The 22,083-nt window shown below is 50.5% G+C and overlaps 1 protein-coding gene across 1 annotated transcript in view; it reads right to left on the bottom strand.

Moving 5' to 3' along the window:
* Window positions 1-2,357: 2,357 nt before the first annotated feature.
* Window positions 2,358-22,083, bottom strand: part of ADAMTS10 (ADAM metallopeptidase with thrombospondin type 1 motif 10) — a 73,060-nt gene continuing 53,334 nt past the window's right edge. Inside the window, exons 15-25 of the mRNA XM_059489659.1 lie at window positions 21,369-21,471; window positions 16,208-16,341; window positions 13,199-13,322; window positions 11,993-12,073; window positions 10,020-10,183; window positions 8,536-8,662; window positions 7,617-7,746; window positions 6,179-6,383; window positions 5,108-5,284; window positions 3,773-3,929; window positions 2,358-3,168 (exon numbers count right to left, since the gene is read on the bottom strand). Of these exons, the coding sequence (XP_059345642.1) occupies window positions 3,059-3,168; window positions 3,773-3,929; window positions 5,108-5,284; window positions 6,179-6,383; window positions 7,617-7,746; window positions 8,536-8,662; window positions 10,020-10,183; window positions 11,993-12,073; window positions 13,199-13,322; window positions 16,208-16,341; window positions 21,369-21,471 (1,512 nt within the window). The 3' untranslated portion in view covers window positions 2,358-3,058. The remainder of the gene's footprint in view (window positions 3,169-3,772; window positions 3,930-5,107; window positions 5,285-6,178; window positions 6,384-7,616; window positions 7,747-8,535; window positions 8,663-10,019; window positions 10,184-11,992; window positions 12,074-13,198; window positions 13,323-16,207; window positions 16,342-21,368; window positions 21,472-22,083) is intronic.

Raw genomic sequence — 22,083 nt, 5'->3', positions numbered from 1 at the left:
AAAGATTATGACGAGTTCTGTTTCCCTCCCACTTCCTCATTTTGCACCCTTTGGTCGTGGGGGTGGGGAGGACAACGGCAGCTTTGCTACCAGGGACCTGGGGGGGCCTGCCCAAGGTGTCCCCACCTCTGCTGGTGAGGGACAGTATGCAGGACAGAGCCCAGCAGGGATGCTCAGAGCCTTGGTGACATCTCGCAGCACTCTGCAGTGACAGCTGGATGTCACCTGGCCAGCCAGTGCTGGGAGGTGGTTTTAGGAATGAGATGCTTTTGGTTGCATATTATTTGTTGTTGTATTTTGGGGTTTTTTTCCCCCCCTCCACTTGAGGTGCAGAGAAGAGTGAGGTTGCTACAGGAAACTGAGGCCTGAGGCAGTTCCTGGCCACCCTGTCCCCTGCAGAGTTACAGGATGGTTTGGGTTAAAAGGGACCTTAAATCCCACTCAATGCCATGGCAGGGACACCTCCCACTGTCCCAGGCTGCTCCCAGCCCTGTCCAGCCTGGCCTTGGGCACTGCCAGGGATCCAGGGGCAGCCCCAGCTGCTCTGGGAAATCCATTCCAGGGATGGATTCCACAATTCCTGATTCCCAGTCTCCCACCCAGCCCTGCCCTGTGGCAGTGGGAGCCATTCCCTGTGTCCTGTCCCTGCAGGCCTTGTCCCCAGTCCCTCTGCAGCTCTCCTGGAGCCCCTTCAGGCCCCAAAAGGGGCTCTGAGGTGTCCCTGGAGCCTTCTCCTGTCCAGGTGAGCAGGCCCAGCTGTGCCAGGCTGGCTCAGAGCAGAGGGGCTCCAGCCCTGGCAGCATCTCCGTGGCTCCTCTGGCCTGGCTGCAGCAGCCCCACGTCCTCCTGCTGCTGTTGCCCAGGGCTGGGGCAGCTCTGCAGGTGGGGTCTGACCTGAGTGGGGCAGAATCCCCCCCCTGCCCTACTGGCCCAGCCCAGCATCACCAACATGGGGGTGTCTCTTTGCCATGGGGGAAATTCTTCCTCCACGTCCTAAAACAGCTCTGGGTGAATCCCCCCCTTTCCCATCTGCTCTGCTCCCCAAGGAAAACCCTCCCTTGCTTCCAAACCTCTTTATTTGGGGTGGATTGTGGTGCTGAGGGTGCCTAACCCTGTCGCAGACATCTTTTATGGAAAATCCTTTCCTTAGGATTTTTCCTCCTGAGAAGCTAAGGGGCCTCAGGAACAAAATGTAAACATTGATTATCTGCTGCTGTGGGATGCAACAGGTGCATCTGGGATTGGCCCATGTTGGTTATTTCTAATTAATGGCCAATCACAGCCCAGCTGGCTCAGACACAGAACCGAGCCACAAACCTTTGTTATCATTTCTTTGCTATTCTATTCTTAGCTAACCTTCTGATGAAATCCTTTCTTCTATTCTTTTAGTACAGTTTTAATAGAATATATATCATAAAATAATAAATCAAGCCTTCTGAAACACGGAGTCACATCCTCATCTCTTCCCCAATCCAAAAACCCCCTGTGAACACCCTCACACAACCCCAGGCTGGAGGAACACAAGTGGGAGCAGAGGCCGTGCCCGGGATCGTAGCTACTCCTTTATTATAATTCATGCCTTACGTCGCTCCTCCTCAGAGTTAGTATGTTAAACATTGGTCAGTAGGATATATATCGATATAAAAATGGTGAAAACACCCCCTCCCCTCACCCAAAACCATCAGAACATGGAGCATGGCACCAGGAAGGAAGAGAAACGAGGTTTGCTGAGCACCAGAGAAGCTGCGATCGGCCGAGAGGAGCAGGTGGACACAAAAACGGAGCTGGGACAGGAACACACGGGGGCTCTGCTGGGGGAAAGGGGACTGTCCCCTCCCTGCACCACAGGGATGGCCCCAAGGGAACAAAACACAGCTCTGGACAAAGCTTTCCCATCGCTGTGATGCGGAAAGGCCTGAAAATAATCGTCATCATTACAATTACAATGCCAACAAAAAGCTTTGGAGAGTTGAAGTCAGGTCTCCTCCACAGGCTGCCCGTGGAGGAGCTGGCCCAGGTTTGGCCACCAGGTGACCTGGAGGAATGTCAAACCTGCTCCTTTCCCATCTCTGTAGGCCTCCTGTGGGCAGAGGGGTGGGTGGCACTGGGACTGGCACCTCGAGTGGCACCACTGGGACTGGCACCACCTGCCTTTGGAGGCAAAGCACCTTTTGGAGGCAAAGCACCTTTGGAAGTCAAGCACCTTTGGAAGTGAGGCTGAGGCTGTCTCTGGGGTGCCAGGCCCTGGGGACACTGTGCCAGGCCCTGGGGACACTGTGCCAGGCCCATTCTTGTCCTGCACCCTCCTGTGCTGCTCTCCCTGAGCCTGGCACAGCCTGGATGCCCATACAGCCCCCAGCACGCCTCTGCCCCCAGCTCAGGGCCAAAATCTGGTCCTAAAAGTGACAAGGGCAAACAGGGGAACAGCCCAATCCAAGCTGGTGGCTATGGGAGTTTGGAGAGCCCCCTCAGCTCATGGGGTGGCCTGATCCCAGTCCTGAGGCGACAGGGTGCAAACCAAGGGACAAAATCCCTGCTCCAGCCCCACTCCCCACAGCAGCTCCTCTCCACCCATCACCCAGGAGCCACAAGCCACGCTGGCCACCCCAGGCACCTGAACCCTCCTCCCTGGCTCCCCTGGGGTCCCGAGGGAAGGGCAGCAGCCCCTGGAGTGCCCCAGCCCCGTGATGGTGCCCTGGGGACACGGAGCAGGATGAGGCAGGAGCGGGGCGAGCGGTGCCGCCTCCCCCAGCGGGACCTGGCTCCGCTACGAATAAATAACAACATCAGAATTTCAAGTAAAGTCCCTGCTCTGCCCAGCTCCCCCCTCTCCCAGCGCTCATCCAGCTGGGGCTGCAGTGGTTGAACTGGGATCCTGCCTCTGCCAAGCTCGGGGGGCCAAGGGGGTCTGTGGGGGACGGGGTTGGGTGACGCCCGTGGGAGCGTGACCGGAGTCTGTGCGGGAGCCAGGGGAGGTTCCCGGGCAGGGCAGGGCCCTCCAGTGAAGCTTTGGCCTTCCAGTTTTTGCCACGGGGGTCCCGCTGTGTCCCGCTGTGTCCTAGTGGCCCTGGCAGGTTTTACAGCACATCTGTCGGAAGTAGGTCCGGCTGCAGAACTTGAACTTGAGGACCAGCGGGCAGTAGGCCACCTTGTTCACATCCTTGCACTCTGCAGGGACACAGAATGGGGAACAGGGTCACAGCCATGTAGCCACATTATTCGTCACAGAGAAAAGCAAGGCACAGTCCTTCACAAGAATATTACTGGGTTTCACGTTCTCCGAAACTCAGAGAAAGGAAAAATGATTCTATCTCATTTGCTGTGCCTGTGTTTGTGCCAAAGTGTCGTAGAAATCTTTTATGAAAAATCTTTTTTTTACTATTTTTCCTCCTGAGAAGCTGAGAGGCCTCAGGAAGAAAATGTAAACATTGATTATCTGCTGCTGTGCATCTTTGATTGGCCCATGTTAGATGTTTCCAGTTAATGGCCAATCACAGCCTAGCTAGCTCGGACAGAGAGTCCGAGATACAAACCTTTGTTATCATTCTTTTCTATTCTATATTCTATTCTTAGCTAGCCTTCTGAAGAAATCCTTTCTTCTATTCTTTTAGTATAGTTTTAATGTGCTCCAGGATGCTCCATACCCCATCCAGCCTGGTCTTGGACACTTCCAGGGATGTGATCTCCCCACCCCAGAGCCCAGCTGGTGCTGTGCTGGCTCCAATGTCCCTGTCTCCAGCGGGACATGTGCGCCTCCCCAGAGCCCCCTCACCTTCAGGGTTGTCCGTGGGCCCTGACTCGCACTTGGTCTCGCACTGCTGCATGCCGGGGGGCTGCAGGGCCTCCACGCACTCCATGGACGGCTGCCCGGTGTGCGCCAGGCACTGGACGGATCTCCTCTGCTGGCCCAGGCCACACTGGGCAGAGCACTGTGGGGACAGCACAAGGGAGCTGCCAGGGCCACCAGCAAGGTGACAGGAGCAGGCACATGTGGGGGTTAGGGGCTGCAAAGGGTGCTGGAGGGGGTTGTTCCTTCCCTTCCTGGCATGGGTGAGTGATGTGGCCCTGCGTCCCAAAAATGCTTGGTTTGATTCTGCAGGGCTCGGGGAGGATCCCACATCCAGCCCTAAATCCCTGGCCTTTCCCAAACCTCCTGCATCCCCACATCACCCTGCAGCTCGAGGGGTGTTCAGGGCAGGGAGTGTCACCTCAGCTCCCTTCAGGGAGCAGCAGGAACAATTTCCCAAGGATTTATCCTGGGAAACACAGTGAGAAACCTCAGAGAAGAGAAAACAATTCTTATCTCCACTTGCTGCTCCCGTTTTTGCACATGTGGAACGTGTTATGGAGATTGTCTACCAAATGTGATTCAGTTAATTGGACAGCAGTGAAAGTTGTTTTGAGTGATTAGCCAATCGTTCAAAGCTGTGTCCTGGCTGTCTCAGACAGTCATGGGTTTTTCTTTAGTATATTATCTCTTTAGTATAGTTTTAATATAGTATTACTGTAATATAGTCTAGTTTTAATAAAAAAATGGTATAGTTTTAGTATAGTATTACTGTAATATAGTCTAGTTTTAATAAAACAATTGTATAGATTTAATATAGTATTACTGTAATATAATATAGTTTAATAAAACAATGGTATAGTTTTAATATACAAGTAAGTATATATATACTATATATATACTATATATAGTGTATATATATATATAGTATAGTTTTAATAAAACAATTGTATAGTTTTGATATAGTATTACTGGAATATAGTATAATTTTAATAAAACATTTTTTTCTGAATCATAGAATCAAATGCCAATCATTCCCTACATTGAGGGCTCCCTGAATTTGATACAGAGATCACTGCCAGGGTGACCCCACTGGGCTCTGGGGGGATCAGCCCACCCCTGCTGACCCCCAGCCACTCATGGGGACCCCTCAGTGACTTCTGTGGGGTCCTGCCAGGCCTGGAACACCCCCAGGGTCACCACAAATGAGCCAAAAAGGGGGGAAAAACACTGCCATGGGTCCCTGGATAGTTATGGTCAGGATCTGAAGGGCTGGGGAGGCTCCTCCTGCCATCCCCCCATGGGGAGGGCTGTCCCTACCTCTCCCCACTCGCCGGTGACCCAGCGGGGCGGGGGGCAGCGCCGCAGGTTGCACCTCATGCTGGTGGGGGGCTTGGTGGCCTCATGGCACTGGGAGGTGGGCAGGGTGACGCTGTGGTCGCCGCTCTTGCACAGCACGATGCGGTGGCGGAAGCCGGGCCCGCAGCTCGGGGTGCACTGCAGGGACAGGGGACACGGTCAGCGAGGGCACAGAGGCAGCTCTGGTTCCTCCCCACTGCTGCTCCCACCTCTCCTGGCTCCTGAGATGCCACATTGTCACACTCTGTGGACATCACAGTGATTGGCACTGTGCTCCTGCAGCAGCGCCCTCAGAGAGGGGAGAGATGGTGTCAATCACAGAATCAGAACATCCTGAGCTGGATCCCTCAGGGAGGATCAGCCCAGCCCTGTCCCTGCACAGCCACCCAAACTCCACCCTGAGCACCCTGGGAGTGCTGGTTTGGGTAGGAGAGACCTTAGGGACCATCTTGTTCCACCATCCACCAGCCCCAGGCTGCTCAGAGCCCTGTCCAGCTCTGTCACCCTGGGCAGCAGCAGCCACTGAGAGTTCAGGTGACACCAGGAGTGACAGACACGACCCCACTGCCTGCACTGCCAGCACAGCCAGCTCCACACAGGCTCAGAGACTGGACAGACCACGGAATCCTGGAATGTGCTCAGTGGGAAGGGACCCTCAGGGATCATTGATCCCAGCCCCTGTCCCTGCACAGCCACCCCAACACCCCCACCCTGAGCAGCCCTGGGAGCTCCTGCAGCTCTGGCAGCCTTGGCACCATTCCCTGGGCAGCCTGGGCAGTGCCCAGCAGCCTCGGGGGGGCAGAACCTTGCCCTGAGCTCCATGCCAAGGCCTGGCACAGCTTCAGCCCTTGCTGGGCTCCTGTCCCTGTGCCAGAGCAGAGCTCAGCCCCTGCCCCTGTGCCTGCCCTGGGGAGGAGCTGCAGCCCCCGAGGAGCCTCCCCTCAGTCTCCTGGGCTGCAGCTGAATGAGCCAAGTGCCCTCAGCTGCTCCTCAGCCCTTCCCCAGCTCCGTGTCCCTCCTTTGGGCACTCGCCTCTGACCAGTCCAGGGCCACCCACTCGGGAGGACACGTTTGGTTGTTGCAGGGCTCCAGCATCTTGGGCCGTGGCTGGGGGCAGGAGGCATCATCCAGAGTTTTCTCCTCGCTGGCAGAGATCTTCCTCTTGCAGAACACGCTGCGGGTCCGGACGCCCTCGTTGCAGCTGCGGCTGCACTCGGACCAGTTCCCAATGGCCCAGCTGGGGATGGGGAACAGCAGAGCTGGGCCGGGCCGGGCTGGGCCCCACTGCCCTGCACACAGCCCTGGCCCTTCTGCAGCCACAGCCTCCCAGGCAGCTCTGGCTGTAGCCCTGAGTCCCTGCACATCTCCCCTTCCCCTTCAGGAGAGGAGCCAGGCAGGGGCTGGCACAAATCCTCACTGAATATCTGGGACACAGAGGAGAAACGCCCATCCCATTCCCCAGCAGAGCTGCAGTGTCACCAGTGGGGGTTGTGACTTGGGAATTTCACTCTCTGCTACCCTGGTCTTCCTCCCTGGCTCCCTGCCTGAGCTCCAGGTATTTTGGATTAAGTCCTTTTTTGACTTAGAGATGGGGTAACTGAAAGGTGTTCTAAAAAATTTATTTTAAAAATTTAATTCTAAAATTTAAATTTAAAAATTGAATTTAAAAAGATAATGTATAAATTTAATTTTAAAAACTAAAGGTATAAATTTAATTTCAAAAACTAAATGTTCAAATTTAATTTAAATTTTAAATGAAAAAATTAATTTAAAATTAAATTAATTGTAATTTTTTTTCTATTTTTAGTCTCATGCAAAGGGTGAGACAATATAGTCGTTATAATTTATGCTATTTTAATTAGAAATTAACCATTTCTTAATTATAATGTGTTATAAGCTTTTCTGGGCTTATCAGTTTTTGATACATTATGTTGTAAATGCTTTAAAGCTATTATTATCTAAAATGTATTTAATATCATTAATAATAAATATATTAATATACTAATATTATTATATAATAATATTAGATAATAATTCCAGTATAATATTATCATATGTATATATAATTAGGATAATATTATTATTATAATTATTAGTATAATATTAGTATAATTGTATAATTATTAATAATATTAGATAATAAAGATATAAAATATTATTATCTAATAATAATACTATTATTATTTTCTAAAATTGTTTAATAATACTAATATTAATATCTAAAATTATCCAGAGCTATTATTATCTAAAATTCCTCTCCGTGGGTCTATCTTTCATAGTTCTATTTCTCCAAAGAAACGTTGATCTCCTAAATGAACATTTCTTATCTCAAAGTTTACATACAAATCCATACGACATAAACTTTCTATTAAAGTTTATCAGAAAAAAGAAAACAACAACAAGAAGATAATACTGATAATGATAATGATAATGATAATGATAATAATTAATTTCCCGTGTTGTTACTCACGCAGGGGGACAGGGCTCGGTGTTGCAGCTCCTCTGTCGCTCGGGCACTTTGGTGTCAGCGCTGCAGAAGTGGTTGGGGACAGTTGAGCCATCAGAGAGCTTCCTGCACACCACAGACTGGGTCTGGCTGCCTGCCCAGGGCAAAGAGGGAAGGGGAAAAGGGAGGAGGAGGCTGAGTCTGTGATGCCTCAGGTTTGAGCTTTTCTATTTTTCAGATTCTGTGCTGCTTTAGTGGGTGAGTCTGGGCTTCACATCAGGGGATGGTGAGCTCTGTGCACAGAGCAGGGAGACAAAACAATTCCTGCTCCAGCTGGGGACCAAGGACAAATGACCCAAATCTCAGGCCCAAGAGCACAAGCAACGTGGGCTGGAGAGAGAAAAACAAGGATGGAACTTCATGGGCTGGAGCTGTAATTGGACAATTAACTGCAATATGATAATAGACCAACATTTATAAAAGTGAGAGTGGGATATTGGGCAGGAATTGTTCCCTAGGAGGGTGCCCAGGACACAGGGAATGGCTCCCACTGCCACAGGGCAGGGCTGGATGGGAGATTGGGAATCAGGAATTGTGGAATCCATCCCTGGAATGGATTTCCCAGAGCAGCTGGGGCTGCCCCTGGATCCCTGGCAGTGCCCAAGGCCAGGCTGGGCAGGGCTGGGAGCACCTGGGACAGTGGGAAGTGTCCCTGCCATGGCAGGGACAGGAAAATTTTGATCTTTAGGGTTAATCTACTCATACCTGTGGCCCAGCTGAAGATGGCACCCAAGTTCTTTGCCCTGACACAACTCTCCTATGGCTGAGTGTGGGGTGGGGCTGTGTAAAGATCCCAGAGCTCCTCAGAGCCAAGCAGAGGCCCAGCCACAGCACAGGGCGGGTCCCACATGTCCCCCCAAAGCAGCCCAGCAGCAGAGCTCACCCCCTGCACACAGCACGGAGCACTTGGTCCATGGGGTGTAGTGCCAGGAGTAGAGGCTGGAGCCGTCCCTGCCCACAGGAGCGTTGAACTTGTATCGGATGCCCTGCGGCTCTGTCCGCACCAGCACCTGCAGGAAAGGCACCCCCAGAACATCAGTGCCACCACAGTGACCACCCAGCTGGCATCTCACAGCCTCTCCAACAGCCTGGAATATTCCTCTGTCCCCTTCCTGCCCCTCCCAGGGCTGGCAGGGCAGCCACCAGTGGTGACAGAGGTGCTCGATCAGGGAATGAGCTGCCAGGCACTCAAGGGTGGAATCATCCCAAAACCTGACAGATTAGGGCAGCAGAGCTGAGAATCAGGGAGGGAGATCTGGGAGTGCCCAGTGGATAAAACACTGGGGCCCTAATGCAGGGACGGTGGGCTCCTGTCCCACCTGGGGTGACTCTTTCAAGGCTGGATGTGGCACTCAGTGACACAATCTGGCTGACTAGGCAGTGTCAGGTCACAGTTTGGTCTCACAGGGCTTTTCTAATTAATTTTGTGATTTACTGTGTCAATTTAGCCCAATTTACCCCTGCTCCCTGTTTCCCTTTACCCCCAACAGCCACACCGGGGGCTGACCAGCTCCAACCCCCAGGCAGCCACAGCAAGATCTGTCACAGACATCTTTTATGAAAAATCCTTTCCTTAGGATTTTTCCTCCTGAGAAGCTGAGAGGCCTCAGGAACAAAATGTAAACAATGATTATCTGCTGCTGTGGAATGCAACAGGTGCATCTGGGATTGGTCTCATGTGGTTGTTTCTAATTAATGGCCAACCACAGTCAGCTGTCTTGGACTCTCTGTTCAGTCACAAAATTTTATTATCATTCCATTCCTTTCTATTCCTTGCTAGCCTTCTGATGAAATACTTTCTTCTATTCTTTTAGTGTAGTTTTAATATTTCATTTTCTTTTAATATAATATATATCATAAAATAATAAATCAGCCTTCTGAAACATGGAGTCAGATCCTCATCTCTTCCCTCAACCTGAGACCCCTGTGAACACCATCACAATTGGTGACCCCGAGTGGAGAAAAATTCCACATTTGGTGACCCTGAGTGAAGAAAAATTCCAGGTGCATCTGTGATTGGTCTCATATGGTTGTTTCTAATTAATGGCCAATCACAGTCAGCTGGCTCAGACTGTCTGTCCAAGACAGAAGCCTTTGTTGGCATTATTTCTTTTTCTATTCTTAGCTAGTCTTCTAATGAAATCCTTTCTTCTATTATTTTACTGTAGTTTTAATGTAATATATATAATAAAATAATAAATATAAGAAGAATAATAAAAATAATTAAAAATTAATAAAAATAATACAACTCCTGAAACATAGAGTCAGATCCTTGTCTCTTCCCTCATCCTCAGACCCCTGTGAACACCATCACATTGATCCTTCCAGCCCAACTTAGGACACCAGGAGAGGTATGAAGGTACCAACCATGACAAAGAGGGTGATGTTGGTGGGTCCCAAGGCCTCCAGCGACTCGGGCTCCTCAGGGGACCTCCTGTAGTGGAAGGTGGTGCCGGCGATGTCGAAGCGCCGGGGGGGATCGATGGAGAGCTTCCCGTTGATGAAATATTCCCCACTGTCCCCTCGCAGCGCTGCCAGCACAGGGGAGGGGGCTCAGCACAGAGCTGGGGGCACCTGGGCCAACCTCAGCCAGGTGCTGCCCACCTGCAGGGCTCAGAGCATTGCTAAAGGGCACCAGGGAGGGCACAGGGGCACCGAGGTACCCACAGTGCCTGCCCAGAACCTCCCTGGCCACCAAGCCAGGCTCAAACCCAACTGGGAATCCACAAAACCAGAGGGTTTTGGGAAAGCTGCAAAAGGCAGGCCTCAGAGACAGCAGAACTGTGATTAGAGCTAAGCAGTAGTCTTGCAGACATCTTTTCATGAAAAATCCTTTCCTTAGGATTTTTTCCTCCTGAGAAGCTGAGAGGCCTCAGGAACAAAATGTAAACATTGATTATCTGCTGCTGTGGAATGCAACAGGTGCATCTGGGATTGGTCTCGTGGTTGTTTCTAATTAATGGCCAATCATAGCCCATCTGGCTCAGACAGAGAGTGCGAGACAGAGCCTTTGTTATCATTCCTTTCTATTCTTAGCTTAGCCAGCCTTCTGGTGAAACCTTTTCCTTCTATTCTTTCAGTATAGTTTTAATGTAATATATATCATAAAATAATAAATCAAGCCTTCTGAAACAGGTAGTCAGATCCTTGTCTCTTCCCTCATTGAACACCGTCACACAGCAGCCATGAGATAGGTCAGCAGAAAAATTACTTAAAAAGTAGATAAGCAAGGATGAATAGAACAATGGTCTGTGTATTAACGCTTGTCTAGAATAACTCCCTAAGCTACAGAAAAGTTTATCTAGCCAGATATTAAGAAGTTCTAAGCTTAATAATGGAGCTCTGTGCATTGTGATTTAAGGCTCAGAAGCAGGTGTTGTATTTGAAATAAGCAAGCATTGTTTTAACCAAAGGTACATGTGCTTATAGTGGTTGGATAGAACTACTGTCAATATAGAATATATACTATACAGATATAAATACAGTCAATGTGCTTTTGCTTTGTGTGATTGGTCAAAAAACTTTTAAAGTGAGTTGTAACACTAAGTTCTTGGGATGTGAGCTGGTGGTTGTCATCACCACGTAATGAGACTGATGCTAAAAAACAAAACAGCTCAAGGCACGTCCCCAGCAGTCCCATCCCGTTTGTGATTTGTACAGACTCCAGCCGGTGCTGGAGCTGCTGGGGCCCGGAGCAGGGCTGTGGTTGCCCGGCAGAGTCGCTAGAGGGGGATCGGAGCGTTCGCTCCTGCTCCTGCCTTCCCTCCTAAACCTCCACCGAGCTCCGGGCACCGCTGCCCTGCTCGGGACGCGGGGGATGCTGCGGGAGTGGAGGATGCTCCCTCCATCAGGGATGCCCGAGTGTCAAACACTGTCCTGAGAGCGCAGAAATGCAGAAAGGAGTCCCCACACACCGGGCAGGGAGGGATGGAGGCACCTCCATTGCCAGGAGAATCCTGCTGGTACCCGGCAGCATCCAGGGAGAGCAGCCTGCCCTGCTCTGCATTGCTCAGGGGACAGGGAGGAAAAAAGAGGAAAGAAAAACCCTCGTGGTGAAAGCAGGGCTGAGCAAGGCTGGAAAACCGAGCCCGAGGAAAATGTGTTTTTAATTCCCAGGATGCCATGAGCTGAGGGATGTGGGGTTTGCTCAAGGTTGTGATGCTAACACAAGACAGGGACACTGGGGAACACACTGCCCTGCTGCCCTCCCCTGCCCCAAATCCCAGCCTGGCACCCCCAAATCCCCATTCCCAGATGGAGTGGGAAGTTCTCCCTGCATTTCCCTGCTAATCCCAGGGACATGGCAGGGCCTGGGTGGGATTTCAGCAGCCCCAGCTCACCCAGGTAGTTGATGGAGAGGTTCAGCTCCCGGATGTCGATGTGCACGGAGCCCTTGGGGATCTGGATCACCTCCTCATAACCTGTGGGACAAGCAGATGAGCAGCATTTTCAGCCTCCAGTCCCAGAGCCAGAGCTGCCCTGGGCTGGATGGGAGCGTGAGCCAACCCCCTTTTCCATGGGGAAATGATGGAAAAAGCATTTTGGGCACCGAAATGGAGCGGGTTTGTACTGGGGGCTCTTGTGGTGGGACTGGGAATGTGCTGTGGAGCTGGGATCAGCCCTGGGGAGCAGGGAAGGGGCTTGGAGCTCTGTGTCAGAGATTTGGGCACCACTGGAGGCTGGGGCACTATAGGAATGTGCCCCTTGTTGATGGAGTGACAAAACTATCCTTTGTCCCCTTAAAAGGGAAATAAGCCCAAAAGTTCCTCTCCTGGATTGAAAAGGCATCTCATAGGACATGGAGGACTTCACCTCAAATTTAAGGATAACTAATCAGACAGGAGCCAAAAAGTCCTGCCTGGGCAATTTACTAGAAAAAGAAGAGAACAAAGAAACGAATGGCTTTTGCGAGGTGTTTTACCAGAGCAAGACCCTCTTGCACCTGGCTGGGTTTTTCTCTGCAAAGAGTTTTGTTATTTTGCCTTTAATTAAAACCTTTTTCCCCCCAACACTACCACAGAAGCCATCCTCCTGTTTTATTCCTTCTAAGGTAGCTGAGCTACCTTGATCTCCAAGAGCTGATGAGACTCAAGGAGACCCACATTTCAGGGACCAGGTAACAGCCACCACCCTCTAAACACTTTTAGTTTCCAACACAACCACAGAAGTATTTTATACCTTCTAAGCTAGCTGAGCTATTTTTCAGGGATATCCCCTATTTCAGGGATATCCCATATTTCAGGCAACAGGTAACAGCCACCACCCTCTAAACACTTTTTGTTTCCAACACTACCACAAATCCTGTTGATTTTATGCCTTATAAAGTAGCTGAGCTATCTTGGGTGTGAAATAAATCTCCAAAAGCTGATGAGACCTGGCTCAAAGTGTCCCCTATTTCCCAGCACGGCTTGGCTGGTGGACAGGAGGGATTTGCTGCCTGGTGCCACCCCTTGGGATTGAGCTCTGGGATTTGTCCCTGCCTGTCCCCAGGGCCAGGTGAGGAGGAGGAGGAGGGATTGAGGGTGAGCAGGCCGTTTGTTCCCTACCTCCCTCGGGCAGGGAGTGGTTGAAGACGCCCTCGATGGTCTCGCAGGAGCTGCCATCTCCTCCACACACCCGGCACTTGTCCTCCTTGGAGTCGGAGCCCAGCACCCGGTCACAGCCCACGTGCTGTGGGGAGGAACAGCAGCAATGAGCCAGCCCAGAGAGACCCTGCTGTCCCCTCAGTGTCGCAGACATCTTTTATGAAAAATCTTTTTTTTAGGATTTTTCCTCCAGAGAAGCTCAGAGGCCTCAGGAACAAAAGGCAAACATTGATTATCTGCTGCTGTGGAGTGCAACAGGTGCATCTGTGATTGGTCTCGTGGGGATGTTTGTAATTAATGGCCAGTCATAGTCAGCTGGATCAGACAGAGAGTTCGAGCCACAAACCTTTGTTATCATTCCTTCCTATTCTATTCTTAGCCAGCCTTCTGATGAAATCCTTTCTTCTATTATTTTAGTATAGTTTTAACATAATATATATAATAAAATAATAAATCAAGCCTTCTGAAACATGGAGTCAGATCCCCATCTCTTCCCTCAACTTGAGACTCCTGTGAACATGGTCACAGAATCCCCCTTTGTTCCACTGCCCCATGGAGACAAACAGAGCCCAGAGATGCAGGAAGGGAGGCAGACAGACACACAGCCTGTCTGTCTGTCTGCCTGCTGGGAGATGTTGGCCACTCCCACAGAGCTTTCTTATAATTAACTTTTACAGCTCCCCCCAGATCCCATTGCAAGGGAAACATCAAAGGGGCTGGGGCTGCACAGGCTGGGGCTGCAGGGATCCATCTGTGAGGCAGGGAGTGCAGAGAGGATGGGAATGTTCCTGCTCCAGGCAGAGAAATAATGGACTTACAGAATGGTTTGGGTGGAAGGGACCTCAAAGCTCATCCCACTCCTGCCATGGCAGGGACACCTCCCACTGTCCCAGGCTGCTCCCAGCCCTGCCCAGCCTGGCCTTGGGCACTGCCAGGGATCCAGGGGCAGCCCCAGCTGCTCTGGGAAATCCATTCCAGGGATGGATTCCACAATTCCTGATTCCCAATCTCCCACCCAGCCCTGCCCTCTGGCAGTGAGAGCCATTCCCTGTGTCCTGTCCCTGCAGACCTTGTCCCCAGTCCCTCTGCAGCTCTCCTGGAGCCCCTTCAGGCCCTGCCAGGGGCTCTGAGGAGTCCCTGGAGCCTTCTCCTGTCCAGGTGAGCAGGCCCAGCTCTCTTAACCCTCCACCCATCCCAGTCTGTGTGAGCAGTTTGAGGGCAACGCTCACCTGCCCTGGGGGTCCGTCCTTGTCCCCTCTGCCCACAGGTCTGTTCTTGTCCCCTCTTCCTGGGGATCTCTACTCTGTCCCCTGCCTGGGGCTCTGTCCCTGTCCCCTCTGCCCAGAGATCCGTTCTTGTCCCTTCTGCTCATGGGTCTGTCCTTGTCCCCTGTGCCCTGCAGGTCTGTGCTTGTCCCTCTTCTTGGGGATCTCTTCTTGTCCCTTCTACCCAGGGGGTCTATCCTTGTCCCCCATCCCAGGAGTCTGACCCTGTCCCCCCTGCCCATGGGTCTGTCCTTGTTCCCCCTACTTGAGGGTCTGTCCTTGTATCCCCCCTGGTTTGGGTCTGTCCCTGTCCCCCATCCTGGGGGTGTGTCCCTGTCCCTCCTGCCCAGAGGGTCTGTCCTTGTCCCCTCTGCTTGGGGGTCCTTAGGGGTCTGTCCCTGTCCCCCCTGCCCAGATATCTGTCCTTGCACCCCTCCAGTCCTGGGGTCTGTCCCTGTCTCCCATTCCTGGGGGGAGAGTCTGTTCTTGTCTCCCCATTCCAGGGGTCTGTCTCTGTCCCCCCATTCTGGGGGGGTTTGTCCCTGTCCTCCATTCCCAGATATCTGTCCCTGTCCCCCATCCTGGAGGTTTGTCCCTGTCCCCCCTGCCCAGATATCTGTCCTAGTCCCCTCATCCCTTGGGGTCTGTCCTTGTCCCCTTGTCCCCTGGGGATTCTTCCCCTGTCCCCCATTCCCAGGAGTCTGTCCCTGTCCCCCCAACCCAGAGTCTGTCTTTTTCCTCCATCCTGGCAGTCTGTCCCTGTTCCCCATTCCTGGGAATCTGTCCCTGTCCCCCCATCCCAGATATCTGTCTGTTGCAGTGTGTCATAAACTTCCTTCCCCAGGTGTGCCTACACCACCTCTCTCCCTTCCCCCTCGCCCCCTTGCCGAGTGAGTCCTGTCCATCAGGCCTAACATTCCAGCAAGGCGTCGTGTGGTTGGTCAAGTTCAAAGGATGCCCCTCAGGCCTGGGGGTCATTGGCCTGTCTGGGTGTCCCTTGTCCCTTGAGACCCTGCCCCTCTCACCTGGTTGGTGCTCACCTGTCCCCTCCCCTTCCCCTGTCCCTGAGCTTAAAAGGTGAATCAGACCATGCGGCCTTGGAGCAGTTGCTCACGTTCAGACCTCTGTAACCATGGAATAAACCTCTGGACATTAAACCCTTCAGCAGAATCCATCCTTTTTCTCTTCACCATCACCTGAAGCTAATCCTCCTGAGGTAAACAGAGTTCCTAACAAGCCTGGACTTGTTCAGTGCCCAGCTGCAATCTCCAGCAAGCCAAGGTATCTCTGGGGTGATACACCACAGCTGCCACCTTTGGCCCAGCAGCGAGGGTCAGACTGGCCCAGGCACTATCTAACTGGTAATATTGGGATTCATATTCCAATATCTGTCCTTGCCCCCCCATTCCCAAGGGTCTGTCCCTGTCCTTGTCCCCTATCCCGGGGGTCTGTCCTTGTGCCCCTTACTTCAGATCTGTCATTGTCCCCATTGTCCTAGGGGCTCTGTCCCTGTCCCTCTATTCCAGGCTTTGTTCCCGTCCCCCCTACCTGGGGGATCTGTCCCTGTCCCCCCACCCTAGGGTCTATCCTTGTCCCCCTGTCCTGGGGTCTGTCCCTGTCCCCTCTGCCCTGGGCTCAGTCCTTGCCCCCCCCATTCCTGGGGTTGTGTCCCTGTCCCCCATGCTAGACCCTGTCCCCATCCCACCTTGCACTCCCCGTTGACGCAGATGTCGTTGGAGTCCTGCCTGCAGGGCGTTCCATCCACCACGGCCGCCGCTCTCTCCGTGTAGAAGTTGAAGCCCTCGGCCAGGCAGTTGAGGGAGCACGCCTTGACACCCCCTGGGGAAGGAGCACAGCTTCAAACGGGGCCAAAAGTGGTGCAGTCACATAGAAAAATCATAAAGGTTCATAAAATCATCATCAAATCAAACCTGCTCTCCTGGAATCAGTAGAAATATTAAATATTCATAAAATGTTCGTCAAATCAAACCTACACTCCTGGAATCAGTAGAAATATCATAAAGGCTTCCTAAAATCCTCATAAAATCAAACCTGTTCTCCTGGAATCAGTAGAAACATCAAAAAGGCTTCATAAAAATTGTCATAAAATCAAATCTGTTCTCCTGGAATCAGTAGAAATATCATAAAATGTTCATTAAATCCTCATAAAATCAAACCTGCTCTTCTGGAATCAGTAGAAATTTCATAAAGGCTTCCTAAAATCTTCATAAAATTAAACCTCTTCCCCTAAAATCAGTAGAAATATCATAAAATGTTCATTAAATGAAGCCTGCTCTCCTGGAATCAGTAGAAACATCATAAAGGCTTCATAAAAATTGTCATAAAATCAAATCTGCTCTCCTGGAATCAGTAGAAATATCATAAAATGTTCATTAAATCCTCATAAAATCAGACCTGCTCTCCTGGAATCAGTAGAAATATTGAATATTCATAAAATGTTCATCAAATCAAACCTACACTCCTGGAATCAGTAGAAATAACATAAAGGCTTCCTAAAATCCTCATAAAATCAAACCTGTTCTCCTGAAATCAGTAGAAGCATCATAAAGGCTTCATAAAAATTGTCATAAAATCAAATCTGTTCTCCTGGAATCAGTAGAAATATCATAAAATGTTTATTAAATGCTCATAAAATCAAACCTGCTCTTCTGGAATCAGTAGAAATTTCATAAAGGCTTCCTAAAATCTTCATAAAATTAAACCTCTTCCCCTAAAATCAGTAGAAATATCATAAAATGTTCATTAAATGAAGCCTGCTCTCCTGGAATCAGTAGAAACATCATAAAGGCTTCATAAAAATTGTCATAAAATCAAATCTGCTCTCCTGGAATCAGTAGAAATATCATAAAATGTTCATTAAATCCTCATAAAATCAGACCTGCTCTCCTGGAATCAGTAGAAATATTGAATATTCATAAAATGTTCATCAAATCAAACCTACACTCCTGGAATCAGTAGAAATAACATAAAGGCTTCCTAAAATCCTCATAAAATCAAACCTGTTCTCCTGAAATCAGTAGAAGCATCATAAAGGCTTCATAAAAATTGTCATAAAATCAAATCTGTTCTCCTGGAATCAGTAGAAATATCATAAAATGTTTATTAAATGCTCATAAAATCAAACCTGCTCTTCTGGAATCAGTAGAAATTTCATAAAGGCTTCCTAAAATCTTCATAAAATTAAACCTCTTCTCCTAAAATCAGTAGAAATATCATAAAATGTTCATCAAATCAAGCCTGCTCTCCTGGAATCAGTAGAAAAATCATAAAGGCTTCATAAAATCTTAACAAAATCAAGCCTGCTCTCACAAACAACTTTTCCTGCAGGTACATACCAGGTTAGAGTGACCAATCAATACAAAATAACAACTTGTTCCTAATCAATAAATTGCCAAGAAAGCTACTGACCAATTGGAGTCACACAGGAGATCTGTAAAATGGTATAAAAGGGAGAGTAAAGAATTTATTCTTTTGTGAATAAAGAATGGGATTTTTTTTTCCACCAAGAAGAAAACGGAATCTGTGTGATTTATTTCCATAAGAAAGGATGCAGAAAACCATGAGGATGCCCCTGGAGGAGGGAGCCAGGCCCTTGAACTGGACACATACCCTGGATTTTCTGAACCCCTGGTGTGGCTTGAGGATGAAGGAGAAGGATCTTCAAATTACATCTGAAATTTCTGTATTTTCCTATATTTTCACCCAAATATCCAGATGAAGTACCTGGGAGCACGATGTGGCTCCAGCAGAGCATTCTCTGCCTGTTGCCACGGGATTTTCTCAACCCCTGGTGTGGTTTGTGGCATTTGCTGCCTTCACTGAGCATCCCAGGAGACCCAGCAGGAGCCTGGCAGAGGTGCCTGAGCTGCTCCTGATCCCTGTGCCAGAGCTGGGGAAGCACCTTGGATGGGAGCAATGGGAATGTGCAAAAGGGAAACTCAATATAGGACATCAAAGGAGTAAAAGGAGGGGAGGGGAGGGGGCCCAGCTGTGCCGGAACAGCTGGAGGGGAAGAGAGAGCAAAGCTGGGAGAGGGAGGAGCAGGAGGAGACACGAGAGGGGAATTCAGCAGCTTGGAGGCATTTTCTGGAGCAGGATGCCTGGGCAAGCCCCTGGAGAAGCAGCTGCTGAGCAGGGGGAGCTCAGCAAAAGTGCTGTGCCAAATTGCTCCATGTGGGATGAGTGAAAATGGTCCTGCAGTTTGTCCTGTCTCAGGGTTTCTGATTAAAACTGCAGGATTTTCTTTCAATTTTGCATGTGTGAAAATGGTCCTTCAGTTTGTTCTGTCTCAGGGTTTCCCATTAAAACTGGAGGATTTTCATTCAATTTTGCCTGTGTGCTATTTGGAAGGTGTCTAAAAATTGGAGGGTTAGGGTCTGCAAATGAGCTATTCTTAAAATTAAAGACATCAACCTCATCTTAGGATTTTAGCTTTTATATTTGTAATCTATTTGTAATCCTGCAATTCTATAGTATATAACTCCAAACTCCACACACAGTGTGAGCTGCTGCTTTCCCAGTTTGGGCAGACACAACAATTCCTCTCCAGGCCTGGCATTCAAGGACACCTCACTGCCTCAGGCCCCAGAAATAGAAATAAAAGTGAACTGGGGAGAGAAAACTGGGGGTCAATGACTTCATTACCTGAAACTGTAATTGGGACATTAACCCCCCCATATGCAAATAGAACCAAATATCTGGAGAAGTTCCCTCAGAGGGAGTAATCCCTGCCCAATATCCCATCTATCCCTGCCCTCTGGCAGTGGGAGCCATTCCCTGTGTCCTGTCCCTCCAGACCTTGCTAAAATTCTGTTTATTTCCAGTCCCCTTTAGGCACTGGACACAAACCAGATCTCCCAGTTTTGAGAGAGAGCCCAAACTTGTCCAAAGTTGTTCCCTGCTCCATGGTTCTTTTCCTTTTCCTTTTCCTTTTCCTTTTCCTTTTCCTTTCCTTCTTTGACTCTGAATAAACAAAATTAAAATGCTCCTAATGACCCACAGCCACTGTGGGAAGAGGAGATGAAGCTCCCAAATCCCTTCCACACAAGGTCAGCACTGCCAGCCTCCCACCAGGGGAGGTTTCATCACTCATTTTGTGGCAGAGGAAGCTGAAGCACAGAGAGAGGAAGGGGCTCTTTATGAAAGCCAAAAATCCCTGTAAGGGTCAGATGACACCTCAAGGGTGATGTCCAACTGGCCAGCCCAGCCCTGGGCCATGCCTGGGGAGGAGAGAGGTCTGAGCCAGGGTTGTCTCCCAATCTGACATCCATTGAGGTCTCGGGGTGACTTTACAGCTTCCCAAAATTTTATTCCATTTTTATTGATCCATGCCCTGCAGCCTCAGCACAGCTGCTCCAGATGCAGGAGCCCCGCTGGGAGCTGGGCTTGTTTGCACAGCTGGGAAGGATTTCCCCAGCCCAGTTCATTAACTGCACCGAGGAGATGAGCTGTTTGTTCCTCCTCATTATTGAGAGATTTGTGCCACAGAGCCTCCTCCAGAGCCTTCTGCAGGACCCAGGGCTGACCTCAGGAAGAGGGAAGTGCTGCTCTTTGAAGGATCCATCAGATCCCATCCCTTCTCCTGCTCAGGAAGCTTTCCCTGCCTGCTCTGTCTCCTCCCCAGTGAGTTCCTATTTTAGGTCGGAAATGGGGCTGTGTGTTCTATTCCCATCTGTCAGAGCTGGGGCAGTTCTCTGCTGCCCATGGGGCAGTTTTTTCTTTATCTGCCCCACAGCCAACCCTCCCTCCAGGAGATCTCTGCTGTCCATGGCCACTGAGTGTCCCTGCAGGGCTGATCCAATTCCAGCATCCCATGGGGAGATGCTCCGCCCAGGGGAGGAGCCAAGCATTCCTACCTGGGCACAATCTGAGGTTTGGGACACCAGAACAGCCTTTCCACTGGATACCCAGAGGGAGCCCAGGCCCATCTCCAGCAGCCCTGGAGCTGCAGAGGAAAACTCCCCCCTTGTGCAGGATCCCTGCTCCAGCAGAACCTCACAGGGTTTGTGTTCCCAGCCCCTCTCCAGCCTCATTGCCTCTTTGGGCACATTCAAGGATCTCAACGTCCTTCCTAAACTGAGGGGCCAGAACTGGACACAGCACTCAAGGTTTGCCCTCACCAGTGCCTGGTACAGGGGCAGAATGACCTCCCTGCTTCTGCTGGTCACACCATTCCTGATCCAGGCCAGGAGCCGTTGGCCTTCTTGGCCACCAGGGCACACTGCTGGCTCATGCTGTTGACCAGTACCCCCAGGTCCCTTCTAGCCAGGGCATTGTCCAGCCACACCACCCCCAGCCTAGAGCACTGTTGTCACAGACATGTTTTATGAAAAAATCCTTTCATTGGGATATTTTCTCCTGAGAAGCTGGGAAGTTTCATCTTCTCCATGTTTTGCTGCTTTGGAATGTGATTTGGAGAACTGTTTACCCAGCATGTGAATTGTTTTTACTTGATGACCAATGACAGCCACCTGTGTTGAGGCTGTGAGAAGTGACAAGATTTCCTTCCTTTTCCTTTTCCTTTTCCCTGTTCCTTTTCCTTTCCTTGAAATTTCCTATGAAATCCTTTTCTTCTATTCTTTTAGTATCATTTTAATATATCATTTTCTTTTAATATAACATATATCATAAAATAATAAATCAGTCTTCTGAATCATAGAACCAAGAGTCTCATCTCTTCCCTCATCCTGGGACCCCTGCGAGCACCACCACATCCTGCCTTACTCCGAGAAAGGAGTTTCAGAAGCCTTCAGGGTTCTGAAGGAGCCCCTTTGAGGGGGTTTCAGCATTTTTACCACCCTGCCCTGTGACAGCAGAGGAGCTCAGCCCCAGCAGCCCCAGCTCACCTCCCCGGTAGGTTTTCCAGGTGTAGTACTTCCCTCGGAAGGGCACGCTGTCGAACTCGGCGCACTGCAGCTCTCGGAAATCCTGCGAGCCCGGTGGGCAGTCCTGTGGGCACAGAGCCATGGGTCAGTGTGGGGATGGGGAGGGACCAGCCCTGGGGACAGGGACATCAGCCCTGACAGTGGGGCATGGCCACCAGCTCCCTGGGGACAGGGACTTCAGCTCTGATACAGGGCACTGCCACCAGCTCTAAGCAACAGGGCATTGCCATCAGCCCCTCGGGGACAGGGACATCAGGCCTGACATGGCACATGGTCACCAGCCCTTTGAGGATGGGGATGCCAGCTCTGGCAGCCAGGCACTGTCACCAGCCCCTGGGGACAGGGACATCAGCTCTGACAATGGGACACTGCCACCAGCTCTGATGCTGGGCACTGCCACCAGCCCCTTGGGGACAGGGACACCAGCCCCTCGGAGACAGGGACACCAGCCTTAATAACGGGCCACTGCCACCAGCCCCTGGGGACAGGAACATCAGCCCTGACAATGGGGCACTGCCACCAACTCCTTGGGGACAGGGACACCAGCCTGTCAGGGACAGGGATATCAGCCCTAACAATGGGACACTGCCACCACCTCTGGCAACTGGACACTGCCACCAGCCCCTCAGGGACAGGGACATCAGCCTTGGTAACTGGGCACTGCCACTAGCCCCTT

The sequence above is a fragment of the Ammospiza nelsoni genome, chromosome 27 (assembly GCF_027579445.1).
Source record: "Ammospiza nelsoni isolate bAmmNel1 chromosome 27, bAmmNel1.pri, whole genome shotgun sequence".
Taxonomy (NCBI): domain Eukaryota; kingdom Metazoa; phylum Chordata; class Aves; order Passeriformes; family Passerellidae; genus Ammospiza; species Ammospiza nelsoni.
Note: the sequence above shows the minus strand (reverse complement) of the source record. Positions and strands in the feature narration are given on the sequence as shown.